This window comes from Pseudopipra pipra, chromosome 4 (genome assembly GCF_036250125.1).
Source record: "Pseudopipra pipra isolate bDixPip1 chromosome 4, bDixPip1.hap1, whole genome shotgun sequence".
NCBI lineage: Eukaryota > Metazoa > Chordata > Aves > Passeriformes > Pipridae > Pseudopipra > Pseudopipra pipra.
The window spans coordinates 24,534,135-24,561,075 of NC_087552.1; the positions used below are offsets into that span (position 1 = coordinate 24,534,135).

The 26,941-nt window shown below is 40.7% G+C and overlaps 2 protein-coding genes and 1 long non-coding RNA gene across 11 annotated transcripts in view; 1 reads left to right on the top strand and 2 right to left on the bottom strand.

Annotated features, from left to right (window-relative positions):
• RAP1GDS1 (Rap1 GTPase-GDP dissociation stimulator 1) overlaps nucleotides 1-15,372 on the top strand; it is a 101,700-nt gene extending 86,328 nt beyond the window's left edge. For all 8 annotated transcript variants that reach the window (XM_064651954.1, XM_064651955.1, XM_064651956.1 and 5 more), the window contains 4 exons: nucleotides 760-899; nucleotides 3,339-3,465; nucleotides 4,891-5,019; nucleotides 14,705-15,372. In XM_064651954.1, coding sequence (XP_064508024.1) covers nucleotides 760-899; nucleotides 3,339-3,465; nucleotides 4,891-5,019; nucleotides 14,705-14,832 — 524 coding nt within the window. In that variant the 3' untranslated portion in view covers nucleotides 14,833-15,372. The remainder of the gene's footprint in view (nucleotides 1-759; nucleotides 900-3,338; nucleotides 3,466-4,890; nucleotides 5,020-14,704) is intronic.
• On the bottom strand, nucleotides 4,867-6,317 carry LOC135412954 (uncharacterized). The gene is made up of 2 exons (XR_010430047.1): nucleotides 6,230-6,317; nucleotides 4,867-5,618 (listed from the first exon to the last, which is right to left on the bottom strand). It is a non-coding gene; the product is annotated as an uncharacterized LOC135412954 (long non-coding RNA).
• Nucleotides 15,373-18,094: 2,722 nt separating the features above from the next.
• TSPAN5 (tetraspanin 5) overlaps nucleotides 18,095-26,941 on the bottom strand; it is an 84,341-nt gene continuing 75,494 nt past the window's right edge. For both annotated transcript variants that reach the window (XM_064651969.1, XM_064651970.1), the window contains 3 exons: nucleotides 24,177-24,224; nucleotides 23,927-24,043; nucleotides 18,095-23,359 (listed from right to left, as the gene is read on the bottom strand). In XM_064651969.1, coding sequence (XP_064508039.1) covers nucleotides 23,294-23,359; nucleotides 23,927-24,043; nucleotides 24,177-24,224 — 231 coding nt within the window. In that variant the 3' untranslated portion in view covers nucleotides 18,095-23,293. The remainder of the gene's footprint in view (nucleotides 23,360-23,926; nucleotides 24,044-24,176; nucleotides 24,225-26,941) is intronic.

A 26,941-nucleotide genomic window follows, 5' to 3' on the forward strand; every position in this document is an offset into this window, starting at 1 on the left:
CTGACTACTAAGGACCCTCCAAATAAGTGTCAAATACTTATTTACTTTTGAATTTCTTTACACTGTCACATCACAAGTATGTATTGAGGCGTGAGTGCTTGAAGCAACCACTCCTCTTTTGCTGTTCACTTACCGCATTTCCTGGCTGTACCTCACTCTTTGGAACAGGCTCATACTCTATTAATTAATAGACTGTAATTTCAAAAAGAACAAGCACCTTTGAGTTAACAGCTCATTCCAGGATGAGGATTTATAAAATCAGAAGTCTGCTAAAAACCACAAGTAGTTAATGAGGTAAATTAGCTGCATATGTATTTTTGACCCAGTCCTGCAGAGTTTTTCAAAAGATCCATTATAGTTCTAGTAAAGCTATTAGATGTGAAACAGAAATTCATTGAAGAAACTTACATGACTTAGTCTATCAAACCTAATCTAACTGACAACAGAGCTCTCTTGTGGCAGCGGTCCCTCCTGGTTTTAAATTTTTGAGCTAGCTCACAGCTAACCTGGGGGTCTGACATCACCTGTATTTTCCCTGCTCTTAATCAATGCATAAGCTTCATTAACTGGGCTGATAAGGTGTTTCCATTTTGACTGGCTTTACTTGCTTCAATGCAGCCTAGACTTCTGCTGTTGTAGTGCAAGCTAGTCAAGTTCTACTAACGCCTTCTAGTTAGTAACTTTCAGCTTGTTTTTCTAGCACTTGCTTAAAAAAAGTGACAACTTTTTTGTTGTGTTGTTGGCTCTGGCATCGTGTAGCAGAAGCAGCTGAACAGCTGGGCAAAAATGTAAAACTGGTGGAACGATTGGTGGAGTGGTGTGAAGCCAAGGATCACGCAGGTGTGATGGGAGAGTCCAACAGACTACTTTCTGCACTTATACGACACAGCAAATCAAAAGTAAGTTAGTGGTGAAAAAGTGTAACTCGTAGTGTAACAACTAAGAGTTACTCTGCACTTGCTGTTGGTAGCCGACCCTTCAGCATACAATCCTTCTAGAGAGCCAGGTTGGGTATTCACTTGTTACATCTCCCCTGCCCAAGTCTTGACTCATTTTTGTTTTTAATGTATCCTGCAGCAGTTCAGCATGCCATATTTTCCATGTTTTAGTGATGCTATATGTGAAGAATCATTGAGCTCAGTTGTTATGAACTTGCTATATATATTTATATAAAAATGAGATCCAGAAAGAGTCTGTCCCCCTGCTTTTCATATAGCATATTTCAGAGTTACAAGATTCTGACGGACCATTAGAAATCATAATTTATCCCAAATTCTAACAAAAGCTAGCTTGCACCTGGCTAAAGGTATGATGTTAAGAGAAACTCATTTGTCTATCTCGTCACCTTCAATACCTTTCAATCAAATACCTTTACCTAAACAGTCCAAGCCTGCTGTCCTTGTTCAGGAGAGTATTAGGCAGAACATAGCCTTAGAAGGGACAAATGCATCTCCTCTGGAGACAAGCTATTTCAGGCTCAGACTTCCTTCAGTGTGTTCACTGATATGAACACAGGCTGCATTACTGAGCTTAAATAGCAAGTGTGATTTGGAGAACTCAGACTGTAACAGTGACCTCTTCATTCATGCATGGCATTTACAAAGTCAAAAACATAGTGTGGGCCTGATCTATACTGAGCCTCTCCAAGAACAAGTCAACAGGCCTTACAGAGATTTAAATCTTTCCTGGTTTCTAATATTACCTCTCTCTAATACCCATTCTCCATTTTATGTTCAGCCTCTCAAACTGATCAGGTTTCATTTCTCTGAGTTCTCATTTTTTTCTACACCCACCCCACACAATCCCCAGCATGCCTGGAATGGCAAATGCCACCACAGATGCAAGATTTTATCAATATTCTCTACAGGAAAACAGAATTCAATTCTAAATATGGAGACACTACTGATAGCATGAAATAGATATTAATACAGAAGTTAAGAGAATTGTCACAGGTGAATTTTTGTGTGGTTTAGGTACTCATAGACGAAACTTGACTGGAAGAAGAAAACAGAAGCTGAGGGGGTGGGTTTTTTTAAGCTTTTGCTGCCCTCTAGGTTTGAATATGAGTACAACTGTATGGTTCTTTACAGCATGTCAGATTTTAGTTTGGCTTTTAACTTTAAAGGATTTGGAGTAATATTTACAAAGGCAACAGTAGTTTAGTTTTAGTCATTCTAAAAAAATGGAGTAGATACTTTTGATTTTAGCCACACTAGCACCAAGCCATAAAAAATTTTGATGTCAGTGATGCTGACTGATTCTTAAGGCTTATACAGCCAAAATTCCACACCAATTCAAATAGGACTTAGCAGTTTCTAAATTGTCTCAAAACTACTTTGGAGTTCCACCAGAAAATCACAAATAATAAAACACATCATTGCAAATACAGTCTATAAATAATATATATATATATATAAAAATACTTAAATGCTTGCATACATTATGTCATTTAGGGGAAAAAAGGGTTTTCAATGTGTTACTCTTGAGTTATTAGACTGCAATTTTTGGGACATAAAATGGTGAAAACATTAGGTGCAAAATCAATTTTAAAATTATAACTGACAAGTACCTGCAGAGACTAGAAATCCTTATTCATGCTTGTCACATAAGTAAGTTGGATCAAATTTTGGACTTGAAAACAGAATCTCAGCTGTGTATTTTTGAACTGATTTAGGGGATATTTAACCCAGTCAACATTTTAATTTCTTATGTACTGGGCTGCAGTATTGGCCAACAATTCATTTTAATGGTTGGCATTAGAACAGAAACCAACACATTGGTATCCCATACCTACCTTTTCCTTTCCTTTGTATTTGAAGGAAAATTCCACAATATTTAAGAGACTGCTGCTCATTTTCTTGCCTATTTCTAAATATATTTTTTAAAGTACACCATTTCTGTTACATAGTAAGGTGTAATAGTTGTGATCTCACCTCTCTGAACATTTTGAAGAAACTCTAAAAATGTTCTTCTGTTTCCTTATCCCAAATATGTGGCTCACTGGATACTTTGAACACCTCACTGTTTGGTGATTGATGGTACATCGTGAGAAGTTGAGTTACACGATATGACCTGGAAAAGAGTTAGTTATGTGTGTCTTAACTTAGTCATGGGGTTACCTGGCTTGGTTTAACACATTGTATCTTACAGTTGCAAAGTAGTAACAGATAACTTGTAGGCCTGTGTGTGTGTACATTTATGTATAAAGTGATTCTGTGTGCATAAAGCCAGTGAGCGGATCCTTACCTGAAGATAACATAGCCTTCATGACAGTTTCCTTATTTAATGCAGTTTGTATGCAATACAGATTCTTTTTATCTTTGTGTTATTTATTTTAGGATGTAATTAGGACCATTGTTCAGAGTGGTGGCATCAAGCATTTAGTAACCATGGCGACCAGCGAACACGTAATAATGCAAAACGAAGCCCTCGTTGCACTGGCACTAATAGCGGCATTAGAGTTAGGTGAGTATCCCAGCAGTTCACCTGTTGCCTTTCCAGTCTGTGCCCAAGAGAAGCCATAGAGGGAGAGTTGTGTGAGTTTCTTTGGCAGTGTAGAACAGCCTCCTCCTTCCACCTGCCTTTGGGTAGCACAGCAGTACGTGACGGTTCATGAAGACACTGGCAGGCTGTCATGTTGTGCAGAAAACTGGAGACTGCTGGTTCTGCAGTATCAGCTCCATCCTTCTGGTAGATGTTGACATGATTTAGAAGGGCCCTTCAATTTAACTTTCAGATTTTGGGCAAAACCCAAAAGAAGGCGAACGTACTTTACAGTGGAGACTATATGACCTGACCCTGTTCCTACACTGGAATGGTCACAGAATCACAGAATGTTCTGAGTTGGAAGGGGCCCACAAGGATTGAGTTCAACTCTTCAGTGAATGGCCCATACAAAGATTGCACCCACAACCTTGGCGTTATTAGGACCATGCTCTAACCAACTGGCAGAATGAAAATAAAGCTTTCACTTACCTAATTAGTAAGGGCTACAGAACACACACAGATGGATAATGCCCCCAAAATGTCTTCATTAAGTTCCACAGAAATAGGTGCAAGAGTTGCCATATGAAGGCAGAGATGATTACACGGCTTGACTTGCATTTGTAGTACCTCAGATTTCCAAACAGAAAGGTAAATGGCCAACTGAGGTTCTGTTTATCCTTGCTTACTAACTAAGATAAGGAACTAAACAAGTAGCATTACTTATTTTTGCTCTTGATTTCATCTCTTGTCATCAAGTGCGTACTACAGGAATGCTCTGTTCAACTTCCAAATTACTGCCAATACATCAGGGAATTGTTTTAAATAAAAGGAAAGATGTTCCTAGTCACATGAATCGTCTAACTCTCTTGTCTTCAAGCCTTTAAAGGCTAAGCCCCAGTTCAATACCTAATGTTTCTTAGAAAGCTACAGAGGTAGTAACTCACACTGTGATCTTGAAAAGTTTTTCACAACCTTTATAATGGACTCTGAGCTCCCTCTACCATGGAATCAAGAACTTCACAATCTGTATTTACTCAGACAGAATTTCCAAAAGCAAATTCAGGCAATGGAAGTCTTGAAAATTGAAATATTGCAAGTGTTGGCCTAAATAGCTAGAAAGCCTGGTGGCTTTTCCATCAGCTCACTGCACATTTAAGACTGGATTTTGTCATTAAACTCCATGGCTGTCCTTTCAAGCAGTTAGGCAACTTCACATTTCTGTAGCAAGAGCTGTGATTCCTGTCATCATACCATCAATTATGTGCTTCAGTTTCATACCAGTGAGTTATGTACCACAGCACCCCTTTCACTCCAGTAAGAGATCCATGTTTCAGTAAATAGCTACACACGGAAGCATCAAAGCAAGTGGCACTTACAGACTTAAAAATTTTCACTTTATTTCAGTCACTGCTGAAAAGGATCTTGAAAATGCTCAGCTTGTTCAGATTCTACACAGACTGCTCTCAGATGACAGGAGTGCTCCAGAAATAAAATACAATTCCATGGTGCTGATCTGTGCTCTTATAGGATCTGGTGAGTATTCAGGAGAGGCTGCTTCCTGAGATTTATGGATGTAAACTTAGTTCCCTCCTACAGCCTGAACATAGAGCAAATGCAAACACACTGCGACTGGTTTTCTGTTCGCAATGGATGTACACAGAAAGGTTGAATTTACTATGACACTTTCTTGATAGTGTTTATAGTGTCAAGGAAGGGGCTGTTAAATCAGTTTGGGATATTAACTGCAGAAATCAGACTCTAGTTTCTGCAGGGTGCAGCTAGCTCAAACTTTGACAGGAAAGAAATGACAGTATCAGGTTGTCTTTGCAAACATGAAGGTTAACAAGAACTTTATTTTCATCTTAAGCTGCAAGTTCCCTATAACTGATGTGTGATGGTGGTTTAGGAAGGATCCTTACACTTACCTCACTAGGAAGAGTCCTTCCCTCAGCAGCCCTCATGTGCTCAGCCCACCAGCCACAACTGTTTAGGTTGCTTTTAAAGATGAGCAGGACATGCATTAACACATGTCAGTGCTGGACGCTGCAAACTCTCATCTCTCTGAGCTCACCCTCTGCTAAAGGTCAGGCTGTTTTCAGGGTGGTGTAACAGGCTGTGGTTTGATACTGCAACTTCCCACCTGTGTGTGGGCAAACAAACAAACAAAACAAACCACAAAACAAAAAAGAGCAAGGTGTCATTGAGGGGAAAATTTGATTCCCAGCTGAGGTTTCAAGAAGTTGCTACATTTCTTTAATTTGGTTTTTTAAGAAGTATTTAGTCTGTGGAAGGAGAACTGATTTCATTCCATAAAGGTTTCAGGCATTTACAGACAACTAAGATGACAACTGGATTAAGTACAGAAAGGTGTAAACTCAGAGTCTATCTGCACACGACTTGCCAAGTGTGAAATATTTGAGGTTTTCCAGAGATGAATTCAGATGAATTTACAGCAATTCAGTTTAATTGATTAAATGTTACCATAGCTAAGCATGTTCTGTCTCTGTAAACAGAGGTGCTTTTTTTCTTAAACAGAGCTATTGCCTACTGCAAGTGTAATTCAGGTGACCTGTACATCCATGCACGTGAATGCTGTATTACTGCCATCTTATAGGAACAAATACTTGGGTTTAGAGAGTATACACATCTCGGTGTGCAAAGGTTGTGCCCTAAATCTGCTAACCAGGCTCAGCTCCCAGTAAGCATTCATTTTAACGTTAAGGCATGTAAATTTAGTTGTTACTCACAACCTTCTAGAGCCATTTCATGGTTGGGATTATCCATCCATTGTAGAGCAGAATTCTTTTGGCAAAGGTTCCCACTCAGCCTCATGTGATGTTCTTGTGTATATTCCTACCTGCTTCCAACTAAAATATTCATCTTCAGAAATTCCACCTGACAGTTGCGTTTTCCCTTCCTTGAGTCTTGTCACCTGCAAGACTGACAGTTATTAAAAGTCAAACACTGGTCTCTAGTCCACCAGAGTATGGATCAGTCCTATCTTAGGGGAGGTTCTTTAGGATTATCTGACTGGCAGAGTTCAGTCTGCCACCACACTGTAAGCTCTGCTGTTGTAGACGACGGGATAAAAACACTTTTAGACCACAGAATTGATCAATAACTTATCCAACTTTATTGCTGCGTGCTCTGTGCTTATAAAGGTTACAAATTAGCTTCATACATATTACAAAAGCTAAGCTCATCATTGGCTCCTAATTACCTAAGTTATATTTACGCAAATGCTGTTTCTTTAACCTTCTTATGGTTACTTGTTTGCTATTTGCTCTGCTTTCCCATCCGCTATACACTATTCTTCTGTCACATACCCAGTTTCTCAAACACAGTGACCTTCTGATAGTTTTCTCTTACCGTGGGACCAGAGCTATAGCATCTCTCTCATGTCCCTTTTCTATTAACCATGTTTCAGCAATACTTTCCACACTTCCCCCATTTTCTTTAGACAGTGTTAAAAATACATCATTCACTGCTTTCGTTAACATGTTCTGTATACACTTAAAAACACAAGGAACAATGCATAAAGCAGCTAACAATATCAGCAAAAGTGAAATAGCTTGTTTAGTGATCTCAGCAAGCCATGGTCCTAAGCCTAATTTTGCTAACCATTCTCTGAGAGGATCTTTTTGGATTTCAAAGTCATTCAAATGACTTTGCATTTCTTTTAGGTTTTGGTAGATGGACTGAGAGTGATCAGAAAGATTCATACAACACATGCCTTCAAATTCCTCACATCCATGTCCCTGAGCCAGCAATAGGAAATCTATAGCTGCTCTGTTCTGTAAAACAGCATGTCTTATTTCATCAAAGTCATGAGCCAATTCTCCCAAAATTCTTGACGTTCTATTCATCTGATTCCTTGCCCAACAAGCTGTTCTTTGGACAAGAATTAGGCTCTTTTTTGCTCCAATGGGGGCAAATATAGATGCAAAGAAGTTTGCCGTAGGTGACCAAAAGTCAATGGGTTGGTTTTCTACTGATTTACAATATTTATCAAATTCAGTGTCTCGTTTGTTTCGAATATTTCTCCTTTTCAACTGTGTTATTTGTCTATTGCCACAAATTAAGAAATAACCAGGTGGTAAGTATTTTGGCTTTGTCACACTAACTGACACATTTTTGACATAACCTTGGCACCAGGTTACATTATCGTATGGAGGGTTCTGTGCTGTTATGTTCGTAGTGGATACATTCCCAATTGTTTGTTGCCATTGTAGAAAGATCTTCTCCTTATTCATATTGAGTCTAAAACAAGAGTCATTGTTTTAGACTGTTGTATGCTAGTCGAGAGCCATTGTTTTAGACTGTTGTATGCTAGTCGAGAGCCATTCTATGACACCTATATCCTCCCCCGTTTCTGTTTGTGACTGTGTAATGGCCCCTAAGACATATCGTTTATCAGCCCAAAAAGTAAGTTCCAAAGGCAGGTCCCACTGTCGCCTTCGGACGCGGCCTTGAGTGACACAGTCTACAATTTGTTGGAGGATGTGTTGTTGGTGCTTTGTTACAGTAATTTTTGCCGCTGGGTCTGATCCTTTCAATAGTGGTCGCAGCTCAGCCAAAAGGTCAGCAGGGATTCCCACTACTGGACGCAACCATTGTAAATCCCCAAGGAGTTTTTGTGCATCATTTACAGTACGTAATTTTGTCTGAAGTATCAATTTTTGTGGGATAACAGCATGTCGAGAAATAGTCCATCCCAAATATCTCCAAGGTTCTGTCGTCTGGATTTTTTCATCTGCTATCATTAATTTAAATTGTTCCAAATGTTTACGAATTATCTGTATTTGTTGGGGTACAAACTCTTCAGGTTGACAAAACAGAATATCATCCATATAGTAATAGATTATGCAGTCAGGCCATCTTCTTCGTAAGGCTTGTAAGGCAGTATCCACATATAGTTGACATAAGGTAGGACTATTTTTCATTCCTTGTGGTAATACTGTCCACTCAAACCTTTGATCAGGCTTTTCTCGATTAATAGCAGGTAATGTAAAAGCAAAACGTTTAGTATCACAAGGATGTAACTGAATTGTAAAGAAACAGTCTTTTAAATCTATAATCAGTAAAGACCAGTCCATAGGAAGCATTGCAGGATTTGGTAGTCCAGGCTGTAAAGCTCCCATAGCTTCCATTTGTGAATTAACTGCTCGCAGGTCATGCAATAATCGATACTTTCCTGACTTTTTCTTTATTACAAATATGGGTGTATTCCAAGGACTAGTAGAAAGTTTTAAATGTCCTTGATCAAATTGTTCTTGTACTAACTGATGAGCAATTTCTAGGCTTTCCCGTTTTAAAGGCCACTGCTTAACCCATACTGGAGTATCAACAACCCAAGTAACAGGAATTGGGAAAGACCAAGCAATGGCTATTTCTCTAAAGGGTGATCATTGGAAAGTTTCATTCCAATTTGTGTTAAGACATCTCTCCCTATTAGGCATTGTACTGTTGGTGGAAGTTGTACAACAGACAAAACAACATTAGCTACACGACCTTCCACTTCTATGCTTATAGTAGGAGTTCGCATAGCAATTGAAGCACCCCCAATACCAGTCACAGTTGTAGTAGAAGGTTGCAGAGGCCAATGTCTCGGCCAACAATGAGGTGCTATGATACTAGAGTCTGCTCCTGTGTCTAGTAAAGCATCCAGTATTTTTGTTTGATCTTTCCAGATAATTGTAACTTTATGTTTTGGTCGTTCGCTTAAATCTAATGTCAATAAGGTAAGTCCTTTTGTAGAACCAAATCCACGATCTCCACGTTGCATTAATTGCCGATCATTGGTCAAAGGTTTTGTGAACTGTGGTAAGGGTATTAGTTGAGCAATACGTTGTCCTTTAGGAATTTTAAAAGGTGGAAAAATAGTATATGCCATAACCATTATCTGTCCAGTATAATCAGCATCAATAAGTCCAGGCAACACAAATAATCCAGCAAGACTAGCTGATGATCTTCCTATCAGCAATGCACCAAACACTTGTTTGTTTATTATTAAAGGTCCATAAATCCCGGTGGGAATCTTTTGAGGTTGGGTGGATAACAAAGTAACTTCTACTGCTGTTGCCAAATCCAATCCGAGGCTGCCGGCTGTGGCAGGTTGTAATCCGAGAGTATTGGTTGAGGTGGATTGTAATCCGCACCTGTCGGCTGGGGTAGATTGCAGTTGCTCTCCTGTCCGTGATTTGTTCTGTGAAAAATTATTGGCTGGAGTTATCTGTGCTGCAGCGACGACTTGTGTCTTGGCGCGGCCACTGCTGTTTCTCGCGCTCCGTCGTGAGTTTCCCGAACGATTTCGGCAGGCAGCAGTGTTGTGGGTGGAGTTCTGGCACTGCTGACACCAGATTCCTGTTGCTCGGCATTCTTTTCGGAAATGTCCAGTGGCTCCACACCGATAACATTTTGATCTAGCTTTTCCTTCTGCAAAATTATGTGCTTTTGCTTGAAGGGGTGCAAGAGCAGCTAAAACCTGAGCTTGGGAACTTTGAGCTTGCTCTTTAAGTCCCTTAGCTAGATCTTGAATAGCATTAACTAAAAATGCATTTTCCCCTGTGGGAACAACTAATTCTTTTTCTAATAACTCTTCAATAGTCCAATAAGGACCCATCGTACTTATTATTTGTTTAATTGCTGAAGTAGCATTTTGTAACACACACTGCTTTAACATAGTTCCTTTCATATAATCTGGTACTCCTGCTCGAGTGATAGCAGCTGTTAACTTGTCAACATATTCTCCAAATGATTCATCTTTTCTTTGTTTTAAGTTCATATACAAAGGTACTCCTCCTGGTTCCTTAACTCTGTCTATAGCTCTTCTAACAAGATCCATTGCCTCTCTAATCTTATCTGGACCAAGATGAACTTGTGCCTCAGGGCGTGCAAATGGCCCTAACCCCATTAATTCCTCTACAGTGACACCATGCAAAGGGTCTCCGGGTAGCCGTTGTTCTGCTACACTTTCATGAACTAATGCTTGCCAATGTGCATTAAATAACAATTGTTGATGTTCAGTTAATATCATACGAGTTATAGATCGGAGATCAGACGGCAATAAAAGATGTGTATACCAAAAATAATCTAACATTTGTTTAGTTGGTTCAGCATGTAATCCAAATTCACTGACTGTACTTCGCAATTGTGCCAAAAATTTCCAATCTAATGCAGTAATTACAGCGTTCATTCCTCCTTGCCCATCCAAAGCATAAGTAACGGGAAAAGCATATGAATCTACAGCCTGCAGTCCATGAGATTTACCCTGTTCCATACAGTGCTTAGCAAGTGCAGCCCAAGATTCTCTCCGCTCTTTTACCACGGCCTCCGCCAGGTCACTGAATGCCCCAGGGACAGGCTCTTTGGTCGAGTGAGCAGGAGGAGGAGGCGCAGACTGAGAGTCATTCTGACAGCTAGGCACATCGGCCAGGGGAGGTGGTGCAGTAGGAGCTGCAGACGTCTCTGATTCTAGCAACCCGTCTGTATTTATTTTAGAAAGATCAGGGGGCACAGCAGGGAGGTGAACTGTCTGCATAGCTGGAGGAGAAGGCTTATAAGAAAACCAATCAGCATTTTTATACTCTTTGTTCTGCTGTCTCACATTTAGTGCTTGTTCCGCTGCTCTGCGTTCAGCCTCATGTTGCAACAATGTATAATAAACCACCCTCCAAAGCTTTCCTAGCTTTTTCGCAACTTTATCATCATCTAAAACAGCCTCCCATATTTTATCACCAAATTTACGCCACTCCTCTAAGGAATGCACAGTATGAGGATTAATAAAACACCCTTTTTCAGTACCATAATCAAGTAATCCAGGAAGTTCCTTTTTTAAATCTAAATCTTTAACCCCTTTTTTCTGTAAAAATTCAGAAAATAAACTATATGCTGCTTGCCTATCCATACCTACGTCAGCGCTGTTGCAGCCCTTTCAAGGTCCGGCAGCACGTACGGCAGAGCTTGACTATACAACGCTCTGGGTCCGAAGTTGCACCTTTATGCCAACTTTTTCCGCAGTTGCACATTTATGCCAACTGTTTTCGACCAGCCTCGCTGCTAAGGCTCCGACACCTTGCCATCTCAACCGTGATTCCCCCGTTTCTTTAAATCCAGTCGAAAGGTCTTCTTTATGTCGAGAAGTCCCTTTTTTAGTTGAGTCAGAGTCGAGTCGAAGTCAGGAGTCGAAGAGTCGGGAGTCGAAGTCGGGCGTCGGGATCGGGAGTCGGGGTCACCATTTGTTGTAGACGACAGGATAAAAACACTTTTAGACCACAGAATTGATCAATAACTTATCCAACTTTATTGCTGCGTGCTCTGTGCTTATAAAGGTTACAAATTAGCTTCATACATATTACAAAAGCTAAGCTCATCATTGGCTCCTAATTACCTAAGTTATATTTACGCAAATGCTGTTTCTTTAACCTTCTTATGGTTACTTGTTTGCTATTTGCTCTGCTTTCCCATCCGCTATACACTATTCTTCTGTCACGTACCCAGTTTCTCAAACACAGTGACCTTCTGATAGTTTTCTCTTACCGTGGGACCAGAGCTATAGCATCTCTCTCATGTCCCCTTTCTATTAACCATGTTTCAGCAATACTTTCCACACTCTGCCTAGACATGAGGCTCCTTACCCTGCTCCCAGCAAACAGACAAGCACATTACTGAATTATGCAGCTGTGAAGTTTAGGCCTAGCACTTGACTGACTCAGTGTTCTGCCCTGCTTCCTGACGAACAGACCTATGTAAAATCAGTGAGAACACAAGAGTAGCAACTGAGCAAATTAACTTTTAACTTTTTTTTTTTTTTTTTTTACTATTTTAACCAAGGAGGGGAGGATCAAAGAGCCAAATGTCCTTTACATGGGAAAATACTAAAGTACACCTCTCTCCCAGTTCTGTTGACTCTAAACTGTTTTCATCACTGTCTCCACGCAGTGAGCATTTACATGTTCTGTATTCTACTGTAAACAGACCTGGGTAGTCATTTTAAAGTAATAGACCCCAGTATAGTTTCATAAAGACTATAAGCGGTTCCACTGGTTTAATTATTGGTAAGTTTACTTTTCCGGTGACTGCTGTTGTTACTGTGCTTTGTTACAGGATATTTGGCATCACATTTAACTTGATATTGCCAACAGCTGTATTCACAGGATCACAGAATGGGTCAAGTTGGAAGGGACCACTGTGGGTCATCTGGTCCAACCTCCCTGCTCAAGCAGGGTCACCCTAGAGCACATGGCACAGCATTGCATCCAGACCGTTCTTGAATATCTCCAGTGAGGGAGACTCACAACCTCTCTGGGCAACCTGTTCCAGTGCTCGGTCACTCACACAGTAAAGAAGTTCTTCCCCATATTCAGGTGGAACTTCCTGTGCATCAGTTTCTGCCCATTGCCTCTTGTCCTATTGCTTGGCACCATCAGGAAGTGCCTGGCTCCATCCTCTTGCCACTGTCTCTTCAGATAATTATATATATATTCAGGAGGTCCTCTCTCAGACGCCTCTTCCCAGCTCCCTCAGCCTTTTCTCATAAGAGAGACGCTCCCATCCCTTAAGCATCTTTGTTGCCCTCTCCTAGACCTGCACCAGGAACTCCTTGTCCCCCTTGTACTGAGGAGCCCAGAACTGGGCACAGCATTCCAGATGTGGCCTCACCAGGGCTGAGTAGAGGGGCAGCATCACATCCCTTGACCTGCTGGTAATGCTCTTCCTAATGCATCCCAGGATATCATTGGCCTTCTTGCCCACCAGGGCACACAGCTGGCTCATGGACAGGTTGTTACCCATGACCCACAGGTCGTTTTCCACAGAGCTGTTTTCCAGCAGTCAGCCCCCAGCATGGTGCAGGGGGTAATTCTTCCCCAGGTGCAGGATCCTGCTTTTGCCTTTGTTGAACTTCATTCAGTGTTAAGCAGTAAATAGATATCAATTTATATGTGATTCTTGCCATCTGGAAGTTTCTCTTGCAACTGAGTGAATGGTTAGAGAAAGAAAAATGAGGATAATGGAAAACAGAAGAATCATCAAAAGCAGAGCATTTGTAGCTAGCACAGTCACTTCTGTGTGCGAGAGTCTCTGGGAACCTGGATGTTATCAGCTGCTGTAAAGCACAGTAAAATGCCTGCATAAACATGTTGATATCTCAGGAGAAAGAAGAAAGTGCTTACATGGCATAATCACCCCAACAGCTTCACTGACATCACTCTGATGACATCACATACAGGTTCCCAGGTGCACAGCAGCATGAGAATTCCCAGCTCTGACATGGTGGGGGTTAAACTGTGTGAAAACTAAAACTATGTGAACAAGAAAGAAGGTAGGGATGGGAACAAATGCAAAGTCTGCTATTTAAAAAGAAAAAAAGAAGTAAATAGCACAGCTACAGCATAGCTATCTGAAGCAGGTTTGGTTGGGTTTTCTCCTGGGAAATTCAGAGATCAGGACCACAGCAGCACGTGGAAAGCAAAAATACATGTAGGCATTTGTTGCTGAGTGGGATTTCACTGGAGTTGCCTGAACAGAGCATGAAAGAAAACCAACTGCTTTGGATCAAAATTGTGAGATTTTTAGAGTATGGGGCTTTGATTTTATGAGTTGCTCACAACCGCTCCTTATTAAAGTACCATGCAATCCAGGATCAGATTTATCAGAGTGTCTCTTAGTTTTGAGTAAAACATGAGCAGTGTATCCATATGCACAGCACTGGGCAATGCTCCGTGTGTTGTGTTTGCATTAACCTCAAAGCTGAGCTGTGAATGGACAGCAAACAGTGACCAGGTCATGACACATCCATTAAAGACATCAATCCCCACACAACCAGTAAGAGTTGGTACACACAAACAATGCAGTGAGCCTGTCAAGGCTGAGACCTCACTTGGTCAGGCTGGTTTAAGGAATAAAGTGAAAAAATGTTTTCAGTAAAAATACTTCCAAAGCCTCTGTTTTAGAAGGTAGTCCAGGTGGATGTTCTGAACTGCTGTTCAGCAGTTTCATCACTGATAATTACCTGAAATCCATGGAGTTTGTGCATGCCTCAGGCCCTGAAGAATTTTCTCATTCCTCAAAAGCAATTCAAAAAAGTAAATAACCAGATTATGTGTACACACAGAGCTGTGTGCTTATGTGTGTACAGGGTTCAGTAGAAAAGTTGCTCACAGTTTTCTGTTCTTCTTTCCGTCTCATACAAAGCACTGTTTAATATTTCCTTTTCCAGAGCCTCTTCAAAAGGAAGTGCAGAGCATGGCGTTTCTAGAAGTCATATCAAAACTCCGCAGCCATGAGAACAAAACTGTTGCCCAGCAGGCCTCGCTAACAGAGCAGAGACTTGCTGTAGAAAGCTGAGAAAGGTCTTGTTTCCAGTGCATCCCATCACAGATTTCTCCTTTGTCCTCCGTCCTGCTGCCACTCCTGCTATGTTTTCCACTGTATCACTCGTGCATGCGTGTAACGTTCCCACACAAATTGATGAACTGCTGTAGGTACCCGTCCAAAAAGGTTTCTACAAATTCATAGGTGGTGTTAACATGAACCTGTCTCCACCCGTAACTGTTCTACTTGTATTCTTGTTGCTTGGGCCACACAGTAGAATGTGCATGTTGTAGTCCTATGATGATGTAGAAGTGGTACTACACAACTGACTCTTTCCTCATGCCCCTTAACTGCATAACAATGTACTACTAAATTAGGGACAATACGAGATGCAGCAAGTCCAGACTAGTGTGCTGACTATAGGATTAAGAAGTAAATCTAGCTCAAATTTTGGTGCTTTGGAGATTCAGGTTTGAATGCAATGTACTGCTGCTCATTCACTGGTCTTGCCTATTAATGTCAAACTCGTGGTACCTAGAGGTAACAAATAAAAATTTCAGTGCTCTCACTTTACTCTGTGGTTTATCCTCTTTTGTAATCTCAGGCAGAAGCTGCGACTGCACTACCGTGCACTGGCAAGGAGTTGGTTTTGTTCCTGGCTCTGGCCCGACGCATTCACTGCCTTGCAGCTGAGCGGATACAAAAGAAACTATTCCAACCACTTTTGCTGTGTGTGCTCACACAGAGGCACTGTGTGGTGTAACAGTCATGCATTTGAGCAGCAGTGCGTGATACAATCCTTATCCTATAAAGCCATGTGCGTACAAGTGCTCTTGGGCTTGCTTGGGATTGCTTTTTTGTTTACTAGGGGGGTTTTTTGTAGATGGAATTTTAAGGGCATATCTTGCAGCAGTTTCTCAACAGAAGCCCATCGAGTGAGAAATGGAGGACGCAAGACACTTCCTTTTTCTCCTTTCCTAGGTAAGGGAGATGGAAACTGCCAGTCTGAGCATCGTAACTCACAGCTGCTCCTTTGTAGGTTTGTAACATGCCTGTGAGCAAATCAGCAGACACCACTTTGGCAAAACAACGAGCAGTTGCGAGTTTCCAGCAAGCCAACAGATGTTATTTTGGACTATGCGATACCATTACCTAGCTTGATCAAGCCCACCATGCACGAAGGTCATAAGATCTATAACATTTTAAAGTGAATTCAGCATTTCCAGAGCTGAAGTGCCAGCCTTGGAAGTTTCAGGCTCCTTTTTTATCATCAGAGGCAGCAAACCCAAAGTTCAAGCACCCATGAGATCCCTGTGCCAGGTAATTGAAAAAACGCAGCAGATGCTACAGGAGTTTTCACACTGCAGAGATTCCACATCCATTTAATCATTTAATCCAGTGCCAGAAACATCCAGAAAAAGCCTCTAATACCAAGCTGTACAACAACAACAGAAAAAAACAAACCCACATATTCAAAAAGGCATTTGCTAGCAATAGTGCAGTAAAGCCACTGACAGAGTGCAGAGCTGTGAACAGAGTGCAGGACCCTGTGACATCAGGCTTCAAACAACACAGAACCTCTGCACTGCTGCTGAACATAACCAGGATGTTTACAGTCACAGGTCATAGGCCCTCACAAGCCCAAGTTTTGTCAGGCACAGAAACTGACTTAAACAGATCCCAAAATATATTTGAAAGGCCAGTTATCAATGACCTACCTCGTTCTAGACCATTCTTTTGACATTGGCATAAACTGCAAGTGCTCGTACGAGCTGTAGCGGACAAAGTTGTGACACTGACAAAATTCCCATTTGCCTGGTTGTCTAATGCTTAACCAGCTAATGCTGTGGTTAAGCATTAGCCATATTCTGATCATCAAAGCAAGGATACCACTATCATAGCAAGCATAAGCACAGGTCAATGGTGATACCCTACTTTCAGATGGTTTCCCTGGATGGAACATCAAATGACTTACATTCCTAGATAAAATCTGTACTAAGTCTAAGAAGGAAAGGCTGCATAAGGACGAAGATGGGTATATGTCACAGTAGAAGGAGGTAATTGAGGAGACTGTATCTGGCCACACAAACACTGCACTGTCCTGAGGCATGCTGCAGCCTGCAGGTCATTTCTATGTAGCTGATAAATCATTTATCCTCTGAGCACCTTCAAAACTAGAAATGGCATTTAAGGATGTTACTATCGCATGTATTTCACTACTCACTTGACTGGAGGCAACTTAAGTGAAACTGCTGACAATAATTCCAAGTAGATGTTTACTAGATAGATTACATCTCAGCAAAGCTTGACATCTGCTGCTCAGACTGTTTTTAGGATGGCAATGCTGGACATGGGGCCTTTTCTTCTGTCTTACTACCACCGTAAACCAAGCTAAAGCATCTCTGTGGCCACATGACACAGCGCAGGCAGTGCCTGCCTCGTGTATTACACCTGTCTGCATCTCTAGGAAGTTTACAAGACCTAGCATCACACCAGCCAGGAAGATAAAAAAACATCTGTATGTTTTTACATTTCACAACGTCCTTATTACAAGGAGAATTTTCACTTTGGGTAAGACACAAATCCCAACAATATGGATCATTGGATCCAGAGCACCCACTTCAATCTGGATGTAGAGACCTGCTTTCAAATTGGTCATGGTGGTGCTCTGTGTACAAAATCTACAGTTTTTGAAATACTTTAAAAAAAAAAAAAAGGGCTGCTTCCTTCTTTGTCCAAAGAAGCATAAGACATCATTACCCATTTTTACCTGCACAAAAAAAAATAAGCCAGCTCTCACTACTTCTGTTTAAGGACATGTTGCATGTAGACAAATAAAATTCCTACCTCCCTTTCAAAAGTTTAAGTTGTGACAAATCCCCTCTGTGCTCTTTCCTGCAAAGCAGCAACTTATGAACACTTCAGGGTCACCAAAATGATTCTGGGGAGAGAGCAGTCACTGCAGCTTGAGGAACACCAACGACCTGTTGGAAAGAAGCAGGGCATGTTCATTAGCCAGAGACTTTAACAAGAGCTGACAGCAGATACGGGATCTCTTCAAGTGAGGACATGCTCTTCACGTATTAGCTTATCATTAATTTAAGGGCAGTCACTTGTGGTGTGACAATGTGTTTTGTGACTTAATTAGAATACAGTATTCTACACCGTAGATGAGAGACTTGGGGATTTATTTCCACTGTTACTTTGGAGGATGGAGATAGGGGGTCTTTTCCTGGAGGGATTTTGCATGAATGTATTGTATTAAGTGCTACATCAAGAGTACACATTCACAACATCATATTTCACACAGTTTTATTTATAAAATTGTAATTATCTAACAAATTGCATATAAAATGATTTACTTCAAGTAAATACAGAATACTGCACGACTATTAAAACTATTGTATTGTCCATCATAAGTGTATTAAAACATTCCTAAAAAATGCCTCTATTAAAAAACAAAAACCCAAGAACACAAGTAGCATGACCAAGACCACTTTCAATAGCTTAAAATGAATTACCAGGAAGTTGCATTAACTTCCTAAGTAGACTCCAGTTACATCCATTGAGATCAGCATGTGATACAATACCACAGTCTAATGCTAAAGATGACAAGTAATACATTATGCACCTGATCTATGCTTTTCTCCTAGACTGAAGGGAACCAATCCAAAATCAGAAAACTAAAGCTCAAGTCAAACTCTACTGGGCATGCAGTTCTGTTATAGCAATACTTTCAATCGGTAAGTGTAGTTGGCTTTTACAATCAATTTTACAACTGATAAAAAAAGGAACACAAGAGAGTACATTCATATAAAAAGGAATGATACACAAAGGGTAAATATCAACACCTTGCTGTACACCTTAGGATGAACCAGAAAAAGAGATTCAGCCGGAACTAATCTGGAATATACGTATCAGAAATGGGTCTGAGTCACAAAACCCAAATCCCAATCTCCCCAGAGCTCAAGGTGGTATTCAGGTCCATCTCTACTATGTACACAGCGTGAACATGAACACATGTAGGCATAGAGCTTTTTATTAACACACTTATATTGCCAAAACACAAAAGACAGCTAGCAGTGCTGCCTGGTGCACGCTAGTAGTCACAAACACTTCTTTGTATCCTGCATGTTAAGGGAGACTGATTTTTTTATTTCTTCAAGTGGCAAAATTTGGTAGCTAATGGATCAGGGTAGTATTGTTTTGTTTGCTTTAGACAGTTTCATCACCTATTATAGGTATCTGAAAAAGATTCAGAAAGAAAACAAAAATGGGAGGGAGGAACTTAAATCTTCAGGAGTACTTGACACCTCTTAAAAGTCTAATTTCCTTCCTAGGTATTCGCAGAACTGCCATTTCAATGCACCAAAAGGCACACACAGCAAGAAAGGAAACGGAATCAAAAACTCACACAATAGTTCTCTTGTTACCAACCATATTAATCAGAACCAATTTTACCAAGGGCAACTCTAAAGTAGTAAAAACACAGATTGACGTCCAGGACAGTTCTTATAGCACCATATTTAGTCCCACCACAAAGGGATGGCAACCTCCCATAACTGGAGGTGCTGACACCAACCCTCCACTTTACAGTCTAATGCTGTTCTAATGCCAAGCAGCAAAGGGAAAAGGCAAAGGAGGTCCTGCCATTGCCCAGAGCCCGAAAGGGTGGCCAGGGCTCCACCTTTCTGAGGTGCTGCCACCCGCCTGCCTGCTGGGCAGACACGCAAGTGCTCAGGCCGCACCCCCGGTGTGAGGGACAGCCTGGACCACCACACAGGACTCACCAGCAAACTCTCACGGTGGACACCTTTCCTATCCACAATAAACACTTTCAGGGTGAAAAGCAGTCATGTGCAAGAATCATTTAATCTGCATGCTACTATTTACATTTCAAACACTATTTACACACCAGAACTACAATGAGCATCTCTCTCAAAGGGGAGAGAAGAAGGCTTTCAGGACAGAGCACACTTGAGCAAGCATCCCCACAGCTTCAAACTCTAAGGGGCACAATCAAAATTATGGATTTTGAAACAAAGAGATTCTACTGCTACCAAAAGAGTCACACAGAGATGAATCAAACATTTGACAATTAGGCTATTAATTAAAAAAAAAGGAAAAAATCAAACAACAGAAAGGCCTGTGAACACAGAGTATTTAGAAAGCAGAGGAGCAAGGACTGTGATGCCCTTTGGCAGGGCTCAATGGGGTATATGGAAATGGCTTTAAAGCCAGTGCTGCTGCTGAAGCTACCAGGCTCCTCATTAGCAATGCCACCATCCCACAGGAATCACACAGCAAACAGAGCTGTTTCACAGTCTAAAGGGCCATAAGCCTGACAACAATTCTCTGAACAACTACTGCACATTAAAGATAATTACACTGACCTCTGACCTCACATCTACCCCACCACCACACCAGGCAGACTAGAAATTGCCAAGGAGTCCTCACACCTACTGTATCTTATTGCTTTAGACAATGAGCCCATGTAGCAGCAGTTGTGCTTTAGTTGCAGCTCACCTGAACTTTTCAGTTTTCTGGAAGAAAGCTTGCTTGTATTCAGCAGGCTCTAACAATAATACATTGATTTCCAAGGCCTCCCCACAAGCTATCCAAACTGGACACTTAAGCTGCTGAGTAGCCCAGCTGCTGATGGGGCATTATTAGGACATCTTACCTGATCTTTAGACAAGAAAATGTGGGATTTAAATATGCAATATAGACAGTTAATCCTGAACATTCAGTACACATACATCAAACAACTGTGAACACAAGGAAAATAAGTATCTCTTGGGAGTGGGGAAGGGAGGAAGATCAACATTTGCAGCAATAAAGACAAGCTCTAGAAAAATAAGTTATTTAGTGGTTTTTGTAAGAACAGTCAGTCATTCCGGGATTCAGCAGAAGTGTTGCACATCTGTGTGTACACATGCAAGTAGTGAGAACAAGATTTGCTCACCTCAGAGCATCTACCCTCCTATCAGTCTGACACTGCCAACAGCACATTCAGCAGACTGGAACTGAGAGAACAGCGTGACAAGACAAAAGGCCAATACAGTACAACTGCAGAAATTCAAGTAGAACAAAGTTGTCTTCAGAAGCCCAGAGCAGCAACAGCAGTATTCAAGATCAGTGGCAACAAGGAATGTTTCTGTAATTAGGCTTTTTTTTCCTCCAAACCAAAGCCCTGGGTCACAATCAAGGCTCTTTGGTGGAAGGGTTACTTCCTCAACCCTGCTTCCCTGATTCCTCCCTGCATCATTTTGTTTCAGTGCAGCAATACCTGTCCTGCCGCTATCAGGCAAAATGGTGTGTCCCTTTTGGGGCAAAACAAACATCAGTAACTCCTCAAGTTGAGGAGTGGCTAAGAAAAACATAACACTGTGGTGAGGTGGAACCAATTTTATTAAGGACAGTGAATTATAATTGCTTTCAAAGGCTTTAAAAAAATACTCTGAGTCATGGCTGGCCTTTAACAGCAGATAGCAAGGGATATGGAGGCTGCCTGATTCAGAGCCAGTCAGTGGGAGTTAACCAGAAGAGGATGAGGTAATGCTCAAAGACAGGAGGACAACAGGTCTGTCTGAGGCATCTGTGAAGTGCTGGTGTGCCTATCACCAGCCTTCAGAGGGGAAAAAAAACATGGCCAGCTAAAGCACAGAAAGGCAAAACATGCAAGGGTATGTATACTCATTTGTTTAAGAGTCACAGGACCAGAAAGGGCCTTAACAGGTCATCAGATCAGCCTTCTATCCATCCCCCAGAACAGAAAAGCTTTGAAAGCAATGCATTCATCTCTTCTACTCCACATACCTCATGTTTTAGGAAACTCAACTCAGAAAGATGTTAAGTTCTTACAAAGAGGTGCTGCACACCCTTTGTCACTGTCTGACCAAAGCAGGAGCTGAGAACCTACAGCTTTCAGGACTAGTTCTGCAGATAGTGAGAAAGGTCATAAAACAAGCTAAATTTATACAAAGTGCAATAAAACTACCCAAGCCATGGTCAGGTCTGTAAGTTCACTACTGTTAGTGAAGAAGGACAAATCAAAAAGCCTAAGCTGGATGAAACCTGATGTAAGCCTTCTTCCACTAGTTGTGCTTTATTCCAAATTCTACTCTCTTTTGTCCAATTCAAAAGAGTCTGTCTTGGCTGATCCTAATAAACACTTCTATTTTAAAACTTTTATTCCATTGCTCCAAGAAAGCTTTTTGTTGCCTTTAGAGCAAGAAAGGGAGACATCTCCATAGCAAGGATTTGTTCACTGGAGGTATGCATTTACTCTGGCAAAAACTGTTCTCTCCAACTTCCAAGAGAATGGGATATGATCTTTCCATAATCACATGCGTTTACCAATAAATAAGATTGGATTAGACTGTATTAAAACATATGCACGTATTTAAAGCACTGGAGTGTCACAGATGCTTACTCCACAGCTCATGCAAGTGAAAAGAAAAAGAAAAAAAGAAAGACCAAAGCCTCAGCTGGGAACAGACAAAAAAAGGAATTTTTGCAGGAGTATGTCAAAGCATTAATATCAGCAAGATCCCTAAAAACATTAGGTTACACTAAATTTCAGAGAAACAGAAGATTTTGCCATATCAGATACATATGTTTTGATTTTTTTTAAGTTAATATATAAATCATTCTTTGAATATTATTCTTCACTTGGACCCAACATCCACACTGCTTTCATACATTTATACAGTTATATCCCATCCTTGCCTTAAAAAACTGATGTCCAAAGGTATGGCAGCAACCAAAGGCTCTACAACCCTTGTTTGTCAAATATAAAACTCCTTTCCCATCATACAAGGGTGGAGAAGGAAGAAAGATCTTGATAAAATTAGGCAATTCTCCCTGTGAGCTTGCTGATTCCAACCTCAAGGTACTACAGGGAGATGGTTGGAAGCTTACATAAAAAAAAATTTCCCTTGTTTTAAAAACAATTTCTTTTACTGTACAATAGATGCATAGAAAGTTGCTTCCTGCTTCATGGGTTTATGCCTGTAGCTACGTTTAGCTGTGAAAACAAGAAGATTGCTCCTTTATGGAGTGGTGATGAGACAGACTATCTCAGGAATATTTGGCAGCTACCAAAGAGCTCATGACATGAAGAATAAACAGCATATCCACAGACTACAACGATGCAACTCTGTCTCACTGAATACACCAATTTAAAAAAGTGTCCACTTGTTACTCAAAATCAAGAATACAGTAGAGATTCACGGCTCAACAGCTTTCAAAGTGGTGGTTTAAAAGAAAAAAAAATTGTCAGTGAGCAGCAGATTTTCAATAGCCCACTCTTCTCTCCCCCACCCCAAAGAAACACGAGTTCACTGCAATATCAGGAACTTAGACTTGAGACTGCTCTGGAGAGAAGGCTTCCCTGTCACCCATGTCCATACAGCTTGGTGTCGGAGTGACACACTGGAGGTTTCAGAGGGTTTCGGTTGTCCAGTGTCTTGTTGTGGTTACTTCAGCAGTTTTACCAGCTGGCTCTGACAGCCTCAATGTCACTAACCAAATTCTGGGCTAAGCATATCCCAAATATCTGGAAGAGACAACAGTTTATTCATTTAGAGCATAAGGCAACTCTTCACAAAGTTCAGCTCCTTAGGTTATATAGAACTTAGGTATGAAAACAAGCAACAGACAGTTAGAAATCAAATTAACAGTAAATTGCAAGAAGGAATAATATTGCAAAACTCCTGTAATGCCAGTATTTTTATAGTGCCGCTGGCTTTCAGGAAACTGAACAGTTCTAGTCTTGCTTCAACAAAAGCAATTCTAAAGGCTTTCTGCTGCTCATTTAAACACCATCAGAAACAGTAAGTCTGTAGGGACTAAAAACCTCTACCTAAGCTTTATCTAAGAGAGTGTTTGTTTTGACCTACAGAGAGTTGAAAAGAAAAAAATGCATCCCTATAGATAGAAATTAAATACCCCTTAACACAAAGAAAGCCTCATACATTTAGTTCCCCTCACTAAACCCAGCACATTATATTTCTATGGGCACCTGACACTGTATTTCCAGTTCTCATATACAGTTTCCCCCCTCATATATTCACTTTATTCGTTATTCCTTTGCGTGACTCATTACAGGGAGCGTGATGTTTACCTGCAGCAATGCTATCCCAATGAATATACCAGCAACTATGGTAAGGTTGTCCTGCAACCATTTCTCAAACTGAGGGACACAGCCTTTAGTGTAGATAACAATCTGCTGATCAACTTCCTGCCAAGGAGAAGAGGGAAGAAAACAGAGATAATTATATTCAACTATCCCATCAGTAGAATAATCTGCTCTTGCAACAGGGATTCAGATCCTTAACATACCACATTAAGAAGAAAGAAAAAAAAAAGCTTACTGGTTTTTGCCTTGCATCGTAGCCACACTGAGTATTAATAACATCTTCCTAGAGGGTGGGGAGAGAGAGAGAGACAATTAGTGAAATGTCTCCCAAACACCTCTCCCAGGCTCCCCAGAGTTGGTCCTGTATGTAAATAAGACAATCACCTTAACTTTGATTAGCATATTGCTTTAAAACAAAGCCTTCCTCTTCCACTCAGTGCTATTAATTATTTGCAACAAACAAAAGCACATGGTCAAAAAACTTTTTCATGATTTAGTCAGCAAGCTGGGAAGACCAGCCCTCCACCTGGGTGAACTTCATGTTCCAGATACAAGCATTCAGAAGTCAAAGCAAAGGGAATAGGGAACATCTATTTTAAATGGAAGAACCTTCTGCTGAAAAGGTTTTGTCTATACTAAAAAATATATGCCAAGAATACTGTTAACATTTTCAGGGTTCAGTCTGTGCAGAATGAAGAGGTGACAAGGGGCAGTTCTGTTGCAGAAATTGCAAGTTCTTTCTGGGAATGTCTCTAGAAATATATACAGTATCTAGTTCCTTTCCAAAAACCAGAAAGAAAAAAGAACAGAACGTGTTCTTACTGCCTGTTCATTCTTCGAGGAGTTCAATACCAATGGGAAAGGAGGGGGTTTTTTTTCCTACTTCCTTTCCTTTAGTGCTCCCAAAGCACAGGTAATAAAATAGGCTCTGGAAGACTTTCCCTAGTGAACAAGTGCTATCCACTGACAGCTGAAGATGCATTATTACTTTGTATACAATTATTTCATGGCAACAAAATGAAGCAAGTACTTTCGGTGTCATCCACAAAGGGAGCAAAATATTAAGTTACTGGCTTATCATATAATAACAATGAGCAGAAGAAGGAACTACTCAAGAAAGTGAGAAAATCAGCCAATCTTAGCTAGGTGTACAAAACACCACAACGTAATCAAATTGTGGGAAGTGAGAAAGGCAGGCAGTGGAGAACTGGATTTTAAAAAGCAGCCATATGGAAAAAAATATCTCCTATCGGCACTAAAGCTCCTGTGTTTCCTCACTCTGCAGGAAGTACAACAGATTGCATTCTGTCAGTTGCCCAAACTGGATTCCCTTAATGAACCTTTAAGATTTGAGCGACTTGTATCTTTCACTGCCGGGATATAAGTGCCAAGTTCTTCAGGGCTGTAAAAGTACCTAAGATTCTGACAGAGGGATTTTAAGCTTTCTTCCTTGTACTGTATGCTTCATCATTAATGTCTTCTGCCTTGGGATTTGTTAACGGAAAGAAGGTATGAAGAATGCAATTGAAATAAACAAACTTGACTACACTTGTCTGTACAGCAACCTGCTAAACTATAGCAAAGTGAACTACAGGAGTCAAAATTTGTTTTAAGATACTTATTTTAGTCTACCTTAAACTTACCACTTCCTGATTCAAGCTAAACTAAAAGCAAGTTCTGTTCAATAAAGCACCCACATAACTCTTTGTATCAGTCCAACACTGAATCTTAGTTCCAAAAGGGACAACTTTGCTTTTCCACAGAATAAACCTACATTTAATCACTACAACTGAACCAGTCACAGCTTATTTACAATTATATCCATTATATACGTGACTTCTAATATTTTTAGTCTTTATTTTAAAGGCAATTAAGTGTGTTGCTTCCTTACAATGAATGAGATTAATCTTTAAATTTCTGGTTGCTCCATCACACTCTAAGAAACTGCATAGCCATATACACAACAAAGAGAGAGAGAACTATAGGATTTATAGGATTGCCTTGTACTGCTGTCACTGGTTTGGTTTTATAACAACCATATTTTTAAAGCTGGGTTGTGATGACCTCTGTGTGGATGGGTGGGGAGACAGGCAAACAGCAGAGGGAATCCAAAGCATAATGTAATGCTTGAGCCTAATCTACATTTTGTTTTAATATCCCATTGAAACATTTTCAGCTATGTTTGTGAGAAAGATTCAAACTACTGCAAAGACACATTCACTGCAGAGGAACCAGAACCAGCTTATGCAAGTGGCAGTGCCTTATCAGGAGAGGAGGAGTGCAGCAGCAGTGACTGGATGCTGGGAGCAGTGACTGCATTGCATTAGCAAGGCAGGAAGCACCTGAGGTGCCTGTTGGAAACTTGCCTAACTTCAGTCAGTGCTAGACTCATACATTCAAGGAACTCTAAGTCATTCCAGGTGGAGAAAAAGCCACAGCTGAATTGCTAGATAATGCAAACACTCAAAGCCAGCTTCTTTCAAGCCATATGAAAGTCAAATGTATACACTGTTAGGCGCATAACACTCTCTATGTACACAGCCATCCCTGTTCCAAGTCTTTCACTGTTACTGAACGCTTTCCTACACTTTACTCTTCATTCTTGATCATGTCCATATTAGCAATACATGGCTCCAACATTTTCTGCTTGATCCAGAACTATAACTATTTTAAAAGACATGAAAATTTACCAAAAAGCTGCTCCCTCAAACAATTTCTGACTTCTCAAGTCTAATTTCAGGTGACCGTAGGACAGGCAGTAATTTTACAGGGGAGAAAAAGAGCGTGTAAAGGTGTCTATACCCAACTCCAGATTCTAATGCAAACACGTCAGTTCTTCAGGGCACAGACCGACATTCATTACTGTACCTGGAACAAACTGGGTCAAACTGGCTGCAGCCTCAGGACACTGCATTAAATAATGAATAATATCTCCTTCAGAGTGTCTGATCTTAAGAGGTGCTGTTCTGATGATTTTCAATTGAAAGCTCATATCCTTCA